Below are 18,734 nucleotides of genomic sequence, written 5' to 3' on the forward strand. Positions count from 1 at the left end.
CCTTCAGAGCCACCACCGTCCTGACTTCTCCACTGCCCTGGCAGGCTGCAACTTGCTATATTCTGACATCCTGGGCCATCACTGCAATGAAACTGGTTTTGCTGAGGTCTTAGACCTCCTACTTTCTCGCAGTGCTGTCAGCCACTCTTTCCTCATCGAAACAGACCCCATGCTCTACTGGTTTTAGCTCTTCAGATTCCTTTGCTAGATCTTCTGCTACCCACCTGTTACGTGCTAGTGTTCCTCACGGTTCTGCCCTTGATCCTCTTGCTCTAATATTATCTCATTGGCATTTTGTCCATCCCTATGGGTTTCCTGTCACCTGTATACTGATGCCTCCAAAGCTTTATCTCCAACACTGGTTTTCTCACTCAGCTCCAAACCTGTATCCCAGGTGGCTTCTTGTTCTTTTTGACTTTATTATGAAAGTGTTAAAACATAACAAAAGTAGATATTGTGACTGAGTGAATTTGTTGTATCTGTTACCCGGTGTGAATTATCAATATATGGCAATCACCCTACTCTGTGCCTTTTTTTTTTTTTTTTTTAAAGATTTATTTTAGAGAGAGAGAACACATGAGGAGGAGGGAGGGGCAGAAGGGAGAGGAAGAAAAGCAGACTCTCCACTAAGTGCAGGGCCTGACCCACGGCTCCATCTCGTGACCCTGAGATTATGACCTGAGCCAAAATCAAAAGTTGGACATTTCCCAACTGAGCCACCCAGGTGCCCCTACTTTTTGAAGCAAATCACAGATATCATATTGTTTCGTCTGCAAATACTTAAATATTAAAAATATAAGAATTCTTTAAAATTTGCCTGGGTGGCTCAGTTAGTCAAGTGTCTGACTCTTGGTCTAAGCTCAAGTCTTGATCTCAGGGCCATGGGTTTGAGCCTTGCCTTGGGCTCCACGTTGGGCTTGGAGCTTGCTTAAAAAAAAAAAAAAAAAAAGAATTCTTTAAAATTTAACCACAGTACCATTATCACACCTAAAAGAAGTTAATATCCAATGCCCAGGGTTGGGGAAATATAACAAAAAAAAAAAAAAAAATCTCCCAATTGAGAGCAATTTTCCACAAAAGTAGTAGAAAAAGAAAACCATTTATTGAATAAGCATTAAATCAGGCAATCTACTAAAAGATAGTGAAAATAAAGCAATTTGGTCCTTTTAAGTAGCCAAGCAGGGACAGCCCATTATGTGTTTTCAAGATAATAAATAGTATATAGTATATCATAATAAATAGTAACTAGTCCTCCAGTTAAAGGATTTGACAGTAACTTTTGTCAGATAAAGCTCATCTTAACTTTATCATAGAAATTTGAACAACCACCAGGGGGGAAACCAACTTCTCATATTCTAAGATAGGAGGTAGTTTTGCAATATGGAGCAAGCTGCCCATCCCCTGTGTCCATAGAAGTTAGTCTGTTAATCTCTAGTCCTTGAGGGAAACATTCCTGGGTTGGGAGATTGACAAGAGGTTTATTTGTTGTATTTACATGTATTTGAAAAGGACAGAGAAGGGAATTCTCAAACAGAAGGGAGCAAGAAGTCTTTTCCCTTCTAAACAGGGAAAATTCAGTCTATTTTTATTTTGTCTCTGTCTTACACCAGTTTATGTTGACACTGTTCAATTGACTTAGGCTTTTTGCACTTATTTTTCAGTTTGTTTTACTCAGGATCCAAATGAGCTCTATATTGATATCTTTTACATCCTTGCTGGTTCCTTGCTTCATTTTTGTGTTTTTCTTTCTTGCCATGTATTTGTGGAGGAAACTAGGTCATTTGTATAATCTCTGAATTTTGCAGGTTATATCTCCATGGTGTCCTATGATGTGTGTGCTTTTTTTTTTTTAAGATTTTACTTATTAGAGGGATCCCTGGGTGGCGCAGTGGTTTGGCGCCTGCCTTTGGCCCAGGGCGCGATCCTGGAGACCCGGGATCGAATTCCACATCGGGCTCCTGGTGCATGGAGCCTGCTTCTCCCTCTGCCTGTGTCTCTGCCTCTCTCTCTCTCTATCACAAATAAATAACTTTAAAAAAAAGATTTTATTTATTAGAGAGCGAGAACACAAGTTGGGGGGAGAGCAGACTCCCTGCTGAGCAGGGAACCCCAATTTGGGCCTCGATCCCAGGATCATGACCTGAGCTGAAGGCAGACACTTAACCAACTGAGCCACTCAGGCACCCTGTTTTGTCTTCTGTACTTCCTGTAAATTGATAATTGGATATAGATCCTTGGTCAGATTCAGGCTTTTTTTTTTTTTTTCTTCTTGAAGTTCTGCAAAGGTGGTGGCAGTATATATATTTCTACTGAAGGGCTGTTATTTGTTATTAAGCATTGCCTAGAATTGATCCATTTACTGGTTTCCACGTTTGTTTGAAGATTTTATTTATGAGAGATGGCAAGAGAGCACAGGGCAGGGGTTTGGGGCACAGGGAAAAGGAGAAGCAGACTCCCTGCTGAGCAGGGAGCCCGATATGGGGCTGGATCCAGGACCCTAACATCATGACCTGAGCTGAAGGCAGATGCTTAACCCACTGAGCTACCCAGGCGCCCCTTCATGTATTTTCAACAAGATGGTCTCTAACACCTCAAGGCCATCTATCCAGAATTGAACTTATCATCTTCACTCCCTTACCCTGCATCTTTCTCAACTCTGGTAGCAGAGCCAGAAAGCTGGTGTGCAGGCCTTTGTCTCCACACCCACTCCAAGTATTGCTGGAATCTGTTGCTTCTCTCCTATGCCCTTATCTTTCAGTCCCCTTGTGGAGGCCAGTCCACCATTTTCCTCAGGCCCCAAGGGCACTAGACCTGCAGCGCAGATTTGATTTGTCACTTCCTGACATGAAAACCTTAGTAGCTCCCTACAGCTTAGGATGTGCTCCTCCCCCTCTCTTCACAGTCCTCCCAGGAGCCCTGGGCTCAGGGGAATTGCAAATTGTTCTGTAGGGCTGAAGGTATTATGTGCCTCTTCTGCTTGGTAAGCTTTTCCCTTTTCTGCTTTTATCCTGGTTAATACCTTCATGATTCAGATATTGCCCCGTCTGATAAGTCCTGGCTCTTCCTGGGTCTGAGTCAGCACCTCCCCGTTCCCTTCACTAGTGGTAAGCACTGCACCTCGATTTCCCTGCCTGTCTTCCTGTCAGGCTGTGCACTCATTGAAAGCTGCAGCCCTACCTCATCTCCATATCCCCAGGACTTACTAGAGTACCAGGCACACAGTTGGCCTTTGCTGAAGGAACAGAGGAATAAGCATCCTGATGAGTGTTCCTGTAACTTCACTCTCATCATGACCTGTGGGATTTTCCCAGATCACTATTTCTTCTCTCTCAAAATGATTTGCTCCTTAGAAGCCAGCTGATTTCCAGATTTTTGAGAATGTATAACTCATAGTAATAGTCATATGTGAAACTGTTTAACTCTTACAAGGTATTAGGCTACCAGTTGATGAATTTATTTAAGCTAAGTGTAAAAGTAGATGATAATAGCTAGTTGTTGCCCTTTTATGAAACCTATTTGTTTCTGAATCAGGACCTGAGTTGCTAATAATGATGACTGTTTCAAGTAAGGCTGGCTTCTAGTTACTTTAGAGAGAGATGTTGGCATTATTTTAATATCCAACAAAGCATGGTTCAGAGGTCTGGAACCTAAGGGATTACTGTGGTTGGTTTAAATAATTTAATCTTTGAATAAAGTTTTTTGTTCCTCCCTATTAATGATCAAATTCTTGGTAGTGAGGATATGTTAATATAACAGGTGTGGTAATGTTCAGATTGGGAGAAGAAAGACCAAATCTTCCTGTTTTTCTCTCCCAGGCTCCCAGGTCAGAACCCCTGAATAGGAGAAGTAGAAAACTCCTTCCTGTGTGACCCAAGAATTGAGTCACAGAAGGGTGTGGCGTTGTGGTTAGGGCTTTAGAGAATTGGTGTTTCAGGATTAATTGGCCTTGCCTTTGTATTCTTTCATAGGAGATGTGGAAGATTCAAGCTGTATGTGAGAGCTGGACTCTATTGGAGCCATTTCCATGAGCAATCCATGGGCCTGTGTGTGTTTGCTACTTCTTACCAAAACCTGATTTTTATCAAAATGACCTAGTCCTATTACAAACAGGTTTTGGAGGGGATCCCTGGGTGGCGCAGCGGTTTGGCGCCTGCCTTTGGCCCAGGGCGCGATCCTGGAGACCCGGGATCGAATCCCACGTCGGGCTCCCTGTGCATGGAGCCTGCTTCTCCCTCTGCCTCTGTCTCTGCCTCTGTCTCTCTCTCTCTCTGTATGACTATCATAAAAAAAAAAAAAAAAAAAAAAAAAAACAGGTTTTGGGAAGTCTTAGGTTACGCCATCAGTTTCAAGGAAAAGAAAAAGGGTAGGGTGGGGCGAAAAACCACAAAGATGCTTCATCCAATTAAACTAATATGTAATCCTTAGCGTGTGGAGGCTTTCCCTTGTTATCTCATGTAGTACTCCTAACAAGCATGTGAGATAGGACAAGCTCGGAAACCGAAGTTAGCTGGAGAGTTTGACTCTTCTAGGACGTTAGGGGCCAGAGGGCAAGGATTCCTCTTTTGCATCTATTGTGGCACTTGACCTGTACCTATCTGGTGTGCACTCTGCTTTCAGCCCAGAGTGGTATGGAATGCGGTCTTTCTGGTTTGCGGTTCTTTGGGAACACTCACCAGGATGCCAGCCCAGGGTCTGGGGCAGGGAGCTGTACATCAGAAGTGTTACCTGGCAAAGCTGTAGTCACCAGCCTGATAGGCTTCCCTTTAAATTCTTTCTGGAACAAAGTGGAGCATCCAAGAACTTAAGATCCCATTTTCTGAAGAGCAGTACTTCATCCCCAGGGATTGTCACTATCTCTTCGGTTCTATATTCGAGCAAGTTGAAGTTTTGTCAGCAATAGCAGATCTCTCTTCTGGAGAAGCTCGACGATCTTGTTCTGAATGGAGTAGATGATTATGTGACTTGGGAAGCCAGAGGCACCCCTCCCCTCTACCCCTGCCTGTGCTGGAATCAGGCTGCTTGGGTGCCACCAGCTAACAGTCCATCTTAGAAAGCCTGAGCTGGTTCATCTTGATCTAGAAGCACTTTGTGGGTTGACGTCAATTTGGTTCAGAGAGCATACATTACTAAGCTTATCTTCAGACAGTGGATACTTTTTCCTCCTTAGGAAAGAAGGGCCTATGTAGCCAGAGAACCAAGTAGCAAGAAAACTATAAATGGTGTTGCCAGTCCTCTCAGTTACAGGTCTTTTAAAGATTTTAAAGATCTTTTAAAGATTTTATTTATTTATTCATGAGAGACAGAGAGAGGCAGAGACACAGGCGGAGGGAGAAGTAGGCTCCACTCAGGGAGCCTGATGTGGGACTCGATCCCGGGACTCCAGGATCATGCCCTGAGCCCAAGGGAGATGCTCAACCGCTGAGCCACCCAGGGATCCCTCAGTTACAGGTCTTGAACTAAATCTTTGAGTTCTATATTAGGACTTTTTTTTTTTCTTACTCAAGGATCACATTCATGCAAAGGCATCTATTGACACCATGTTTATACTATTTGATCTTGAGGATAACTCTGGTATGTGTTAGATGGACATGTCTGAAATGACTGGCCTGGCTACCTGGCTCACCTTCCATCCTCAAGCCTCTGGGGCCACTCTGCCTGGCCTGGTCTTCCTCAGCCATGTTTCACATTGCGTTGGAGAACTGGGTGAGGGGCAAGGAGATGTTGAGAGCCCTGGTTGAAGCAGTCTTCTCAGAGACCCAGAAGTGAACTGGAACAAATATGAGTTATTTGTGTGACAGGATTTCTTGCCCTGATGCACTAAACTTACTTTGGAGACGGAATCTAAGAAGCAAAGAGCGGATTTTTAGAGGACTCCAGGACACCTGATGCGGGAGGTTGTACAGCCTCTGGCAGGGAAATGCACTAAATAAAATGCAGACATCTGCATTTTCTTAGTGGTAATCAAATGAGTTTACCTTAAGTAATAGTCTCTTCAAAGGTTATTACCCAAATCACATTTTAGAGAAAAGAGAAATTCTTACTTCAGATGCCCTGCAGTAACTGGCCTTTTCCTTTTTTTTTTTTTTTTTTTTAAAGATTTTTATTTATTCATGAGAAACAGAGAGAGAAAGAGGCAGAGACACAGGCAGAGGGAGAAGCAAGCTCCATGCAGGGAGCCCAATGTGGGACTCGATCCCGGGTCTCCAGGATCACGCCCTGGGCCGAAGGCAGCACTTAACCGCTGAGCCACCAGGGCTGCCCAACTGGCCTTTTCCTAAATTAGACCTCTGGTAACATTGCAAGTTTGTTTTTAATAGGCTGGTTTTCCAGGTATGATTTTGAGGTTCTGAGGATTCGCAGTTCTATTCCTTTACCAGGAATTCCTTTTGGGGCTAAATCTGTTATGTGCAATATTTGAGTCTTAAACATTTTATTTGACAGAGCACAAGTTGGGGAGGGGGGCTGGGAATGGCAGAGGGAGAGGGAGAAGCAGGCTTCCCGCTGAGCAGGGAGCCCTGATGTAGGGCTTTATCCCAGGACCCTGGGATCATGACCTGAGCTGATCTCAGCATCTGAAGACAGATGCTTACCTGACTGAGCCACCCAGGTGCCCCTTGAGCCTGTAACCTTTAAAAGCCATTAGTATTAGTATCCTCCCAGCACCAAGTGAGAGCTGAATCTTTGTTTTTCCCCAGGGTTCACTGACTTGTTATTCCTGACAAGTCATAATAAACATGCCACCCTGTTAAGGGACAGTTTGGAAAACCGCACACTAATCGGTCCCTAGCTTTTCTCAGAATCTGTTATTCTGACAGTGGGCTACCTGACCTGTGTCAGCCCCCTTTTGAGCCCATTCCTCTTGACCTGCTAGGGAGCCTGGGAAGCGGTGAGAACGCCCTAGAAGTGGAAGTCAGAGCAGTTAGACAGAATGGGGCACCTTCTATGCTGTCAGAAGGTGCCTGCTGACTCAGAACACCACCTATATATGGGGGTCTCTAATGAAAGGGTGATCCAGGCTTGTCCTACACAGTTGGAACTATGAACTTTGCTGAATCTCTCCCTCTCAACTGTGTGGACAGTGATAGCAGCAGAGGATGTGAGGACTAGCTGCTATCCCTAAAGCCTCTAGAGCAGTGTGATGTATGGAGATAGACAACTTTGTTCCTTTCCCTCTCACTGGCTTCCTTCAGGCGTTCCCTAGTGTTAGGGCTATTTGGATTTCTTCCCCACCATTTGGTTGCATCATTCTGTTGTACTTGTGTTCCCGTTCCACTCTGATGGAGCCTGGAGAAGTTCATCAGGGCCAAAGGTTAACATTTGGACCTAAAAGATCATAGTAGTATTCAGTGGATTTTTATTACCAGCACTGCAGAGAGAGAAGCAACGAGGCTGTGCCGGTATCTACAAAGCTTGATGTTTCCCCCCTACTGCAAGTCACAACGAGAGCCCTTTCAAGTTGGTTCCAAATCTGTTTGTCATGAGAGCTTTGAAGTCTTAGGTTTGTTTTGTCCTACCATGCCTTCTTAGAAGAAAGAGCGGCAATGAAACATTGTTTCATCTCCTCTAGATTTGCCAATGAATTGACCTGAAGCACAAAAAGTTTGACAAACCGGCAGCTCCCTCAAGCATGACCCGCAGATACTCTTCCCATTATTATATTTACTCTTTTCACTAGGACTCGTAAGATTCTTTAAAAATCAGTGAGACCATTTCTTGGGCCTTGCGAACTAGAATTTGTCATAACACTCTGATAAAGTTACTAGCTTCATCATTACTGTGTACATCCTGTTCTTATAAAACCCTACTCCTCAGAAATGTTGCCCTATGGGTTACAATTCATGTTCTCTTCAGCCTTATTTGCATTACTCCAGTATGCAAACTTCTAATTCTATTAAATTGCTCAACATTTTCCAAACATGGCTTGTAGATTTCTTCTTTCAGAACCTTGTTCACGCTTTAGAAACCAATCCTGGGCTCTTCACCACTACACCTCTGGGGCTACAATGCTATCGGGATAGCAGGCATTAGAGGAGAAAGGTCCTGAGAGGCCTATCAGGCTGGCATAGTATATTCACTGTTTCAGCTCTGTAATGCACTAGGTTAGGATTGCCAGTAATTAGAATCAGCAACAGAAGCCTTCAATATTTTGAGTTTTTAATCAAAGGTTATGGCAGTAGAAATTAAAAGTACTGTTGTGGCAGATTGCTAGCTGTCTGCCAAAATCCATTCTCTTCTGGACAGAAGTTAGACCTGCATTAGTTGACCAGTGCCATCTGAGCATGTGTGATGGGCCTGGGCCTTTAAAAGTAGACTTCTCGGGGCTTTCTTCCTCTCCTGCTGCCTTGAGCCTGGGGAGACCCAAACCTTAGCCACACAGGTGGCAAAACCCTAGTTATGGCAGAGCCACAAGCCAGAAGGAGCTTGGTCTCTGAATCACTGCGTGAAGGAAAGCCGCCTGCTGACCTGGAATATCCAGCCTGGATGTTAAACAAACAAGAAACCAGTTACTGTGTTTGAGCCATTGTTTTGGGGAAGGTTAGTTACAGCAATTAAGCCTACTCCAACAACGTTATTTAAAAGAATAGTATGAATGGTGTTTATGCACCAAGGCCTGCAAAGGTAGAGCAGTCAAGCCTGGGTGGTGGGGTAGGGACTTTCACCACTAGACACTAACAATTTTACAAAAATTTTCCACTAGTAAGGAAAGACAACAACAAAAATAGCAAAACAATGCTGGTACAAACCTTACTTGACGTAGGAATCATTCCTTGAGCCCCACCCCACCCCACCCCTCAATCCTCACTGAATTTCCTTTCTGCCTTTTAAGACTCATTGTCCTTAGTTCTTACCTGGCTTTTTTTTTTTTTTTTTTTAAATAGCAGAATTGGGAGTCCTATAGGGTGGGCAAATCAGGCAGGGTCTCTCCAGATATTAATCCCTTCAGTGGTCTGGTCTTCAGCTTTGTGGACTCAGGAACAGAAGGGTTTGTTTTGTTTAAGTTTTATTGAAGTATAGTTGACATACAGTAACTTCAGGTACACAACATAGCGATTCGACAATTCTGTACATCTACAGTGCTCACCGTAAGTATAGTCACCACCTGTTACCAAACAACGTTACTATGTTATTATTGACTATATTCCCTACACTGCACTCTTAATTTCCATGACTTCTTTTATAACTGGAAGTTTGTACCTTTTAATCCCCTTCACCTACTTTGCCCATCCCTCTATTCCGCTCCCTCTGGCAACTATGTTTGTTCTTAGTATTTGAGTTTGTTTTTAAAGATTTTATTTATTTATTCACAAGAGACAGGCAGAGACACAGGCAGAGGGAGAAGCAGGCTCCATGCAGGGAGCCCAGATGTGGGACTTGATCCCAGGTTCCCAGGATCACGCCCTGGGCTGAAGGCAGTGCTAAACTGCTGAGCCACCTGGACTGCCCTGTTTCTGTTTCTTTTAGATTCCATATGTAAGTGAAATCATATGGTATTATCTATCTGACTTATTTTATTTAGCATAATGCCCTGTAGGTCCATCCATGTTGTTGTAAATGGCAAGATTCCATTCTTTTTTATGGCTGAGTAATATTTTTATATATATATTTATTTATATTTATATAGTATATATAATCAGATAAAGAATGGGTTTATATAAATTATATATTTATATATTATATATAATCAGATAGAGAATAGATTTATATGAATTTTATCCTATTCTTTATCCGTTCATATATAAATGGACACTTAGGTTGCTTCCCTATCTTGGTTATTGTAAAAATGCTGTAATGAACATAGCAGTCTCTTTTGGAATTAGTTAGGAACAGAAATCTTCATGTGCAGAGTTTATCAGGCTCTCCAACCCAGAGGTTCATTTTAACCGTGAGGTATATACCAGAAGGCCCATTCATAATTATGGTGAACAACAGTTCTTCCAACATCTGCTGCTAGGAGGCCCTCTTGCCAGTATGAGGGCAACAGAGAAACTAAGTGAATAACCAGAGGGAGGCTGGTGAGTAAGGAATGAGAGCAAATGGAGTTAGATAATCTTAGAAGAACCCTCTGTCTGTGCTGCGAATTAATCTGGTGATCCACTTCAAAGAGTTACATGTTTAGTGACCAAAAACCCTTTTATGAAATATAGTCACTCAGAGTGACTATACACTCAGAGAGTGTAATCTAAGACTGCCAAATTTCATAGGCTTTCTGCAGCTTTCTTCTGATGAATAAATAATAGTGAGCTGAGTACTGTATTGTCACATTTACCTGACTCTACATCCTAGATCCCATAACTGGACTTACATGTTCCCCCAAGTTGTCCCTTAAACACTGGGTTGATTCCCATGTATTTATTGGTCATGTGAAGATTAAATGAGTCATCTTCAAAAGTCGGTTAATATTAACATTTAATTAGATAATAAACTTTTTCTAACTATACACCTAATATTATAAAACACCCGCATGCCCTGGGTCTTCTACCTAGTAAGAACCTAAATGCCTGATGTGGCGTAAGGGGTAGGAAAGTAGAAACTGACATTCAGAATCTGTCCAGCCCTAGACTGTTGCCAACAGCAAGACCAGATACTGACTTAAAACTTAAAGCTTCATTTCTCTTAAATCTAAACTGTCCCCTGTATTGAGATCTTATAGCTGCTTTTCCCTTATGGCTCTTTTTTCTTTTTAAAAGATTTTTGTAGGTGTTTTATTTGGTCATATTTTTTTCTCTTGGATCCAATGGCTTTGGCCTGTTACCATATTCTTCTCCTACCTTCAATATTTTTTTTTCAGTTTTCCTTATCTCTGGTCATGTTTTTTTTTTTTTTTTTAATGTAGTGACCAAAAGATACATAGAGAGTTCTGCAGCTGTAGCTGCATCTTAATTTTGGGGGATAGAATAATAAGGTTTTGTTTTGCTTCTAGTATCCCTTTTTAGTGGTGATTCCTTGGGTGGCCTTATGTTACAGGCCACTGCTTCTCAAATTTTTACAAACCTCTCAGTTACTTAGCTTTGAATGGAGAATGGGTTCAAGAGGTAAAGCTCAAGGGACATCTAGGGGGCGCAGCTGCTTATGTGTCTGATTGAATTTCACCTCAGGTCAGGATGTCATAGTTGTGGGATCAAGCTCTGCATCCAGCTACACACACAGCAGTGTGTGTCTGGGACTCTTCCTCCCCCGTCCCTCCCACACCCTGCACATGTACATTCTCTTTCTCATGTAAATTAAAAATCTTAGAGAGGTAAAGCTCAAAACTGTACTGTTTGAATTCAAGATGGGTCCATGCTGATCTTATTCCAAATTTTTAACACAAACCTCTGCCAGTATTACTACCTGTGATGACTTTCTCCTACCCCCTGCCCCCAATCTTACCTGGACTCCAGTTTGAGAAGCAGGGACTTAAGGATACAATCTATGGTAACATTATGTTCTCTGATAGTTCAGATCTGTTCATGATAGAGTTGGATTACTTAGGCTTAACTCTAAAAGTGGCACTAACCAATTTATTCATATAAATGGTTAAATGGCAAGGATGGCACTTACCTTTAGCTTAAAAAAATGAATGCATAGTGGCATAGTTCTTTGGAATATGTGAAATCTAAGAGTGAAAATATTATAGCATATTATCAGCATATATTACTAGTTATTTCAAAACAGTTTTTTAAAGAGAAGTTTATGCTTGTACTGGCCCAACAAGCTACTTGAGGGGGACGAAGCTGGGGAAGTGGGTGGCCCAGATGCCTGGGCCAGCCAGGTTCATGGGCTTGTATATGGGGGAGGACTTGCCCAGGTAGGGGCTGATCACCTTGGGCGATATCCACCTGGGCGAATGTCCTGCTGCTGTGGATGCCCACCATGCTGCCCACCATCTTGGGCAGCCTGTTGCTGTCCAGCTTCTCTGTGGGCAGTGCCTCCCGGTTGGCTCTGCACCGGTGCTTCCAGAGTGAGGGTGCTTCCACCACCACTGCGTTCTCAGCTATTCTGAGAACATGGACGGCAGCTGGCCCAGGTGTGTGCCGCAGTAGGTTTGCTGCTGCCTCTGCATTTCTGTTATCTAGTTGTTTTTTCCAAGAAGTCTCACTTGTTCTTAACAGGGAGGAATCAAGAGGGACTTTTTGGGAAACAAACTGTGTAGTCAATATACGTTTTGAAGGCAGAGGGCCTGAATTTGGGTCCCACTTCTGCCACTTAGCAGCTTTGTGACTTGGGGACCTTCCATTTCCTTGTCTATAGAACAGTATGTTTTAGTTGCCTAACAGGATTGTTGTGAGTTTAAATAAGAATTTATGTTGAGCAATCAAAACAATGTCTGGGACCTTTGTAAGTAACAGATGTTTGACATTTCTCTTTTAGGATGTTTTAGGTCCTCAGATTGGCCTTTTATTTTAAAAGTTTTAACATGAAAATTTCCATGCATTTTTGCTCTTAGTACTTAAATTTCTGTAAATCCTATGGATACCTCTTGGTATTCTATTTATCCTCTATAACCCTGGGACATCTGAGGTCTCATTACTACCAATTTTGTGACTGTTAGGTTAAATCAGTGAACGTTTCTGGGCTTCGTTATCCAAAACCCAGCTTCTTTGTCTGCAAAATTGGTGTTTCCAATAGGATCTTCCCTATAGGATTGCTGGGAGGACTGAGACCATCTGCCAATCACGTGACATTTTGAATTTTACTGTGGCAAAATGAGTATGACATGCACCTTATCACAAGTTCTGATTTGTGCCCCGGGCCAGTAAGAGTTGGAATAACATACACAATTAATCTTGTTCTTGTCATCCCTCATTTGTTTCCAGGCTGCCAGCTAAAAGATTTTGGAGATTTGAGTTTTACTCCAGTCCCTAAAGATGATCTCTACAACAACCTAATAGTGAATCCTCGCTCAGTGGGCCTTGCCAACCAGGAACTGGCTGAAGTGGTTAGTAGAGCTGTGTCAAGTGGCTATAGCTGTGTCACAATGGGAGGAGACCACAGGTAAACTGGGATGAAGGGGTGGTGGAGGAGCTGGATTGTATGGTGCTTTGTGTTAATCAGTTAGCTTGTCTGTTTCCCCACTTTGAGTAAAATGCCCTTTAGAATTTTTATGGTATGATGTGCATAACAGTGTTTTAATATCTTAAGATCCGGAGCTGTTGGAGACACCTGTGGTTTTTTCAGAACACACTGTATAGTATGTGGCAAGTTCAGAGGTAGACAAAATGAAGTTTTTAGACACAGTGTGTTTGTGTTTCATTTTTGTGCTCATCTCTTGTAAAGTTTTCTTGAAAAACTATTTTATGACTTTCATTTGGCTCTTTGGGAGAATTGGAAGGATCCACCAGGCAGAATTTGTGGGATTATTTGTTGTGTGTGTGCAGTGCTAGGGATTGTGGAAATTGTGATCAGGACTAGATCAAATAAATACATATGGGATGAAAAAATAATATTGAGTTCTACAGTTGTTGTTTTTTTTTTAAAGATTTTATTTATTCATGAGAGAGAAGGGGGGTGGGGGCAGAGACACAGGCAGAGGGAGAAGCAGGCTCCATGCAGGGAACCTGATGTGGGACTCGATCCTGGGTCTCCAAGATCACGCCCTGGGCTGAAGGCGGTGCTAAACCTTTGAGCCACCAGGGCTGCCCAAATTCTACAGTTTCAAGAAAGAAGAAATCATTCTGGGCTAGAGGAGTCCTATTTGAGCTAAGTAATTAAGGTTTTTGGTAGAAAGAAAAATAGCGTTATAATACTAGGAGTACTGAGCACTTCATATATATTCTCATTTTAACCCTTATAGTAATGCCACGAGACAGACAGTTTTACCTAATTTACTGCTAGGAACACTTGGAGAGAGGTCAGATAACTCACCCAACTTTTAGAGCCAGGAAATAGTAAAGGTGGGATTCAAATTCACTGTGACCTCTGAGGTTTTCTTTTCTTTTTTTTTTAAAGATTTTATTTATTCATGAGAGACAAACAGAGAGAGAGAGAGAGTCAGATATAGACAGAGGGAGAAGCAGGCTCCTCACAGGGAGCCCGACGTGGACTTGATCCTGGACCCGGGATCATGCCCTGAGCTGAAGGCAGACACTCAACCGCTGAGCCACCCAGGCATCCCTGAAGTTTCTTTTGAGACCCAATCTAGCAACTGCCCCTGTGGTGCCCAGAGAGCTTTTCTGGTCCCTTAACAGAAGTTGAATCTTTGTTACAATTTTAAGTGCAGGTAGATTTCCTCATTAGGAATAAAATTTTAGGGCAGCCCAGGTGGCTCTGCGGTTTAGTGCCGCCTTCAGCCCAGGGCATGATCCTGGAGACCCAGGATCGAGTCCCATGTCAGGCTCCTGGCATGGAGCCTGCTTCTCCCTCTGCCTGTGCCTCTGCCTCTCTCTCTCCGTGTCTCTCATGAATAAATAAATAAAATCTTAAAAAAAAAAAAAAAAAGGAATAAAATCTTAGGTAGACTAAGAGAGTGGTCCAGGTTCTCTACAGTGATCCAATTAAATCAGCCAGAGTGTGGGGCTTCCTATTAGCTCAGTGCTATCTCTTGAAGTTCATTTATACTGACTTTTTTCTGGTTATCTATTTGGGAACTGCTTATCAATATGATTAATCATAGTCTCTGGCTTTTGTCTGTAGCTAACTATTGCAGCCCCGTCACGGTTTCCTGTTCAGGGCTAAAACTTAGGCTATCTGGAAGATTCTAGAAAGGAAGGGATGAGTATGTAAATTGAACAGCTACTGAACATTTTAAAGGAAGGCATCTTTAGGTCACCCTGCTCCTTTTCCACAGGATATACTATTGCCTTAGACATCAGACCAACTCTGACTTAAATAAGCCAAGATTATTATCCCTTTCTTACAGAAAAAGGAAACTAGCAAAACCCGATGACTCACCCTACATTACATAGCTTTCTGGGAAAAAAACCAGGATTCTGACTTAATCCACTGCTTTTCACACTAGACAGTGCTATCCTAAAAAACATCCTATGTGGGGCATAGAGCTTAAAATGCTGTCTCATGCCATACTGACCAAGGAGAACTGTAGTTAGTTTCTAAAATGCTTAAGCTGCATTTCCCATCTCTGTCAAATTCTTTGGTTACTGAGAAACTGGGCAGTTTTCCAACCACGATTTCTTCAGCTATATTCTTATAATAGGGACAGTAGTTGGCCAATGTACATAGAGTCCAAGGACAAGGAAAGGCAAAAAAGCCCCACAGATATTTGAATGCCATGCTAATATATAGAAGGTAGCATGCAAATACATGTTTATTCAATCATCTAAATGAGGTCTTTAACTGGGTGTCCGTTACTGTCCTTATGTGCGGTTTCCTAAAAAGAAATGTCAAAAAGCTATTATGTGAATTTTTATCCTTAATAACTGATTCTTTGAAATTAAATCTCTAATCTTCCTTAAGTTATTAAGAAATATTTATGAGTTGTTATATACAGAACACATCATTTAACTGGATTTCATTCACTGAACAAATATTTGAGGTCCTTTTCTGGGCCAGGGCTTAATGGGTCAAATTTTAGGGATTTGGAGGCAGCAATGACATCTGTCAAACTATAAGGATAACTAGTCAACAAGCTTTGAATCTTTGGAACCTTCCATTTCTCCCTAACTTACTCAAGGTTAATCTTTGGGAATTATAGGTCCAGGGACTTTTTTGGTCATCCAAATCTAGCCTTAGCCTGGGGCCCTGACTTTGCCCTGAGGACAAAGTGTGAACTGCACTGACTTGAGGATACTTGTTATTGGTGATGTTTGCCAAGCAGGGGGCCTCGATTTATTGTGTTTGTTCCTTGTAGCCTGGCAATTGGTACCATTAGTGGCCACGCCCGGCACTGCCCAGACCTTTGTGTGATCTGGGTTGATGCCCATGCTGACATCAATACACCCCTCACCACTTCATCTGGAAATCTCCATGGACAGCCAGTTTCATTTCTCCTCAGAGAACTACAGGACAAGGTCAGTGGGCTAAAACGAAAAGGTTGAATGGCTTGCAGGGGTTATGCTGGGCTAGGAACGAGTTTAATAAGATTTCTATGAAGAATGGGCTGATGGTGGTAGAAAGGTTTAGTATTCCTTCACTTGTTCATCAAACATTATTATGGGCCAGGCAGTCTACTAGATGCTAGGGATGTAAAGAGGACTAGGACATGGTCCTGTCTCTCATGTGTGTGTGTTTGTGTCATAATTTGCGAGAAAGGAAAGTGGCAGTGGGTAGTAACTCTAGTGACTGATATACTCACAGCATGAGAGGACTTCTTGATTAAAGGCTCTCAGGCCTGCCTTACTCTCAGACCCACTGGTCTCAAGGAAAGCAAAACCATGATTACTTCTAGGTAATATTTTCCTAGGCTGCTCAGAAGACACAGATGTCCATGTTGGGAATAGATTAGAATCTGTATATCCTTTTCCTCAATGAGAGACCAAGTTAAACCAGGAGAGTACAAAAGTTATTCATTAGGCAGAGTTTGTGTTTTGCCTGTAGGCAACTTAAGATGGCAATTGGGTTGTGTTTCAAGAACCAATGTGTAAACAATTCAGTAATGTACAAAGGGGTGAAAAAGGGCTAATCAGCAGTGTTCTTGCTATTTAGGTAAGTTAATGAGAAACCATGGTCACCTTAGGAGAAATTTTTATTGAGAAATCTGTTCTTCAGTTGCCTTCTGAATCATTTCCATTTGTGTTAAGTTCTCTTTCCAGATCAAGTGTGTCCTGGGTTGCTTTAAACATATCCTGTAGGTAGGAGGAGAAAGCAGACTGCATACCTTGGGAAGCATATGGTGATTATCTTGGTGAGACCAAGAATCCTTGATGAGTCCTGTATATTCCTCCTTTGACAGGTACCACAACTCCCAGGATTTTCCTGGATCAAACCTTGTATCTCTTCCCCAAATATCATATATATTGGTCTAAGAGATGTGGACCCTCCTGAACAGTAAGTTGATATGCTGGAATTAAGCTTTGGGTCTGTCCCGGCCATTTATGTTCCTTTCGATAGGTGTTCCTTGCTTTGACTTCTTGTAGGGCTACTAAAAGGACAAACTCCCTCCCACCCCAACATGCATTTGATTAAAAATGCTTTTCAAACTAAGGACTCCTTCCTTTTTATTTCATAGTTTTATTTTAAAGAATTATGATATCCAGTATTTTTCCATGAGAGACATAGATCGACTTGGTATTCAGAAGGTCATGGAACAGACATTTGATCTGCTAATTGGCAAGTAAGTAACTTACAATGGATATCTACTTCCAAAGGGAAAAGTCCCAAAGGGAATAGGGCAGACTCCCAATGAGCAGCACACTTTAGCCCATCATTTGAGGACAGCAGCTCTTCTTTTAAAATAAAAGCAAAATATGTACATTTCCAAAAAATTCAAATACTTTGGAAAGGGAGAATATGAAACATAGGACCTATTCTTCCTCTGGGGTTGGGAGGGGGTTTCCTTGAAGTCATAGCCTGGGTCCTCTGTGTCTCATGAATTTCTCTTTAGCTCCATTTTTAATGCTTATCTTTTGAGATGAGAAGCATTCATTCATTTGTCCCCTTCCTAAACTCACTGTGGCTGCATCTGAAAGTTTTATATTGAGCAAATCTTGGTAGTATAGAAAGATGGCAGATAAATGCCAACCAAAGGCTAGTTTTAAGAGCATGTTCTCAGTGCTAAGTTTTTATTTCCAAGTGATTAATGGTATACTACAAGGTAGCGATTACATTTCTTAAGCTGTAAGAAATCTTAGTTATCTAGCATATATGTGTTGTATGCTAGATTCCACTCCTGGGACACGTGGGCTAAACTGAAGTTAGAATTGGGAGATAAGACTGCAGATACCAAATCAATTAAGTTCAGCTGCTGTTACATGGGGAGCATAAGAACAACTGTAACCTAGGTCAGTCTAACTTAAGTTGGACTCTCCCAGAGCCCAATCTCATAGGGAAGTGAAAAATTGTTAATGTGAAAGGCTCTCATGCCTAGGTTAAGTCAGAAATATAAATCAGAGTTAGTCTGAGGCACACAGAACAAACGGCAAAATAATGAAGGGGTGTGTAGGAAGCTAATATGGTAATACACAGTAAGTTCCAGAATAGGAAATCTGGAAATCTGCTGTGTTAGCAAAGTACCAGGACTAACAGCAACAAAATCAAGGAGTTCTCACCATAGGAAAGATCAATGTCCAAGCACACCCAAATGACTGTTCTTATCTTCTTCCTCTCAAGAAGACAAAGGCCAATCCATCTGAGTTTTGATATTGATGCATTTGATCCTACCCTGGCTCCAGCCACAGGAACTCCTGTGGTAGGAGGACTGACCTATCGAGAAGGCATGTATATTACTGAGGAAATACACAATACAGGTAAGAAGGGATCAACCTTTTAACTGTGTAAGTAAATATGCTGATGCCAGAGGGTTTTTTCCTACTATTCCATGGCATTACAGATACTATTTTTGCTTAAACTTTTATAACTAAAAACCATATGGTCAGGCTGATAAGGAATAGTCATTTAGAGGCATGTTTGGACCTGGCTTATATCAAAATATGCAAAGGTAATAGTGAATAAAAAATTGTCTACTTAAATATTATTAAATACAAGAATAACGTGCCAAATCGATGTAGTTCTTTGTATCTGCATTATCTAAAGGCAGACTAAGGTTAAAGGCAAGGCCAAACAGCTATAATTTTTACAATGACGTAACAGTTTACTTGAAGTTGAGAATGTGGAGTTAAACCTTCTCTTGAAGATATTTC

At 41.9% G+C, this 18,734-nt stretch overlaps 1 protein-coding gene and 1 long non-coding RNA gene across 3 annotated transcripts in view; one reads left to right on the plus strand and one right to left on the minus strand.

The window, feature by feature from the left end:
• The window catches only part of ARG2 (arginase 2), a 31,346-nt gene that overhangs the window by 10,268 nt on the left and 2,344 nt on the right, over nucleotides 1–18,734 (plus strand). For both annotated transcript variants that reach the window (XM_025443364.3, XM_025443363.1), the window contains exons 3-7: nucleotides 12,798–12,975; nucleotides 15,788–15,947; nucleotides 16,829–16,923; nucleotides 17,105–17,209; nucleotides 18,205–18,341. In XM_025443364.3, coding sequence (XP_025299149.1) covers nucleotides 12,798–12,975; nucleotides 15,788–15,947; nucleotides 16,829–16,923; nucleotides 17,105–17,209; nucleotides 18,205–18,341 — 675 coding nt within the window. The remainder of the gene's footprint in view (nucleotides 1–12,797; nucleotides 12,976–15,787; nucleotides 15,948–16,828; nucleotides 16,924–17,104; nucleotides 17,210–18,204; nucleotides 18,342–18,734) is intronic.
• LOC125755587 (uncharacterized) lies at nucleotides 531–6,062 on the minus strand. The gene is made up of 2 exons (XR_007412386.1): nucleotides 5,624–6,062; nucleotides 531–4,936 (listed from the first exon to the last, which is right to left on the minus strand). It is a non-coding gene; the product is annotated as an uncharacterized LOC125755587 (long non-coding RNA).

Source organism: Canis lupus, chromosome 8, assembly GCF_003254725.2.
Source record: "Canis lupus dingo isolate Sandy chromosome 8, ASM325472v2, whole genome shotgun sequence".
In the NCBI taxonomy this organism is placed as follows: domain Eukaryota; kingdom Metazoa; phylum Chordata; class Mammalia; order Carnivora; family Canidae; genus Canis; species Canis lupus.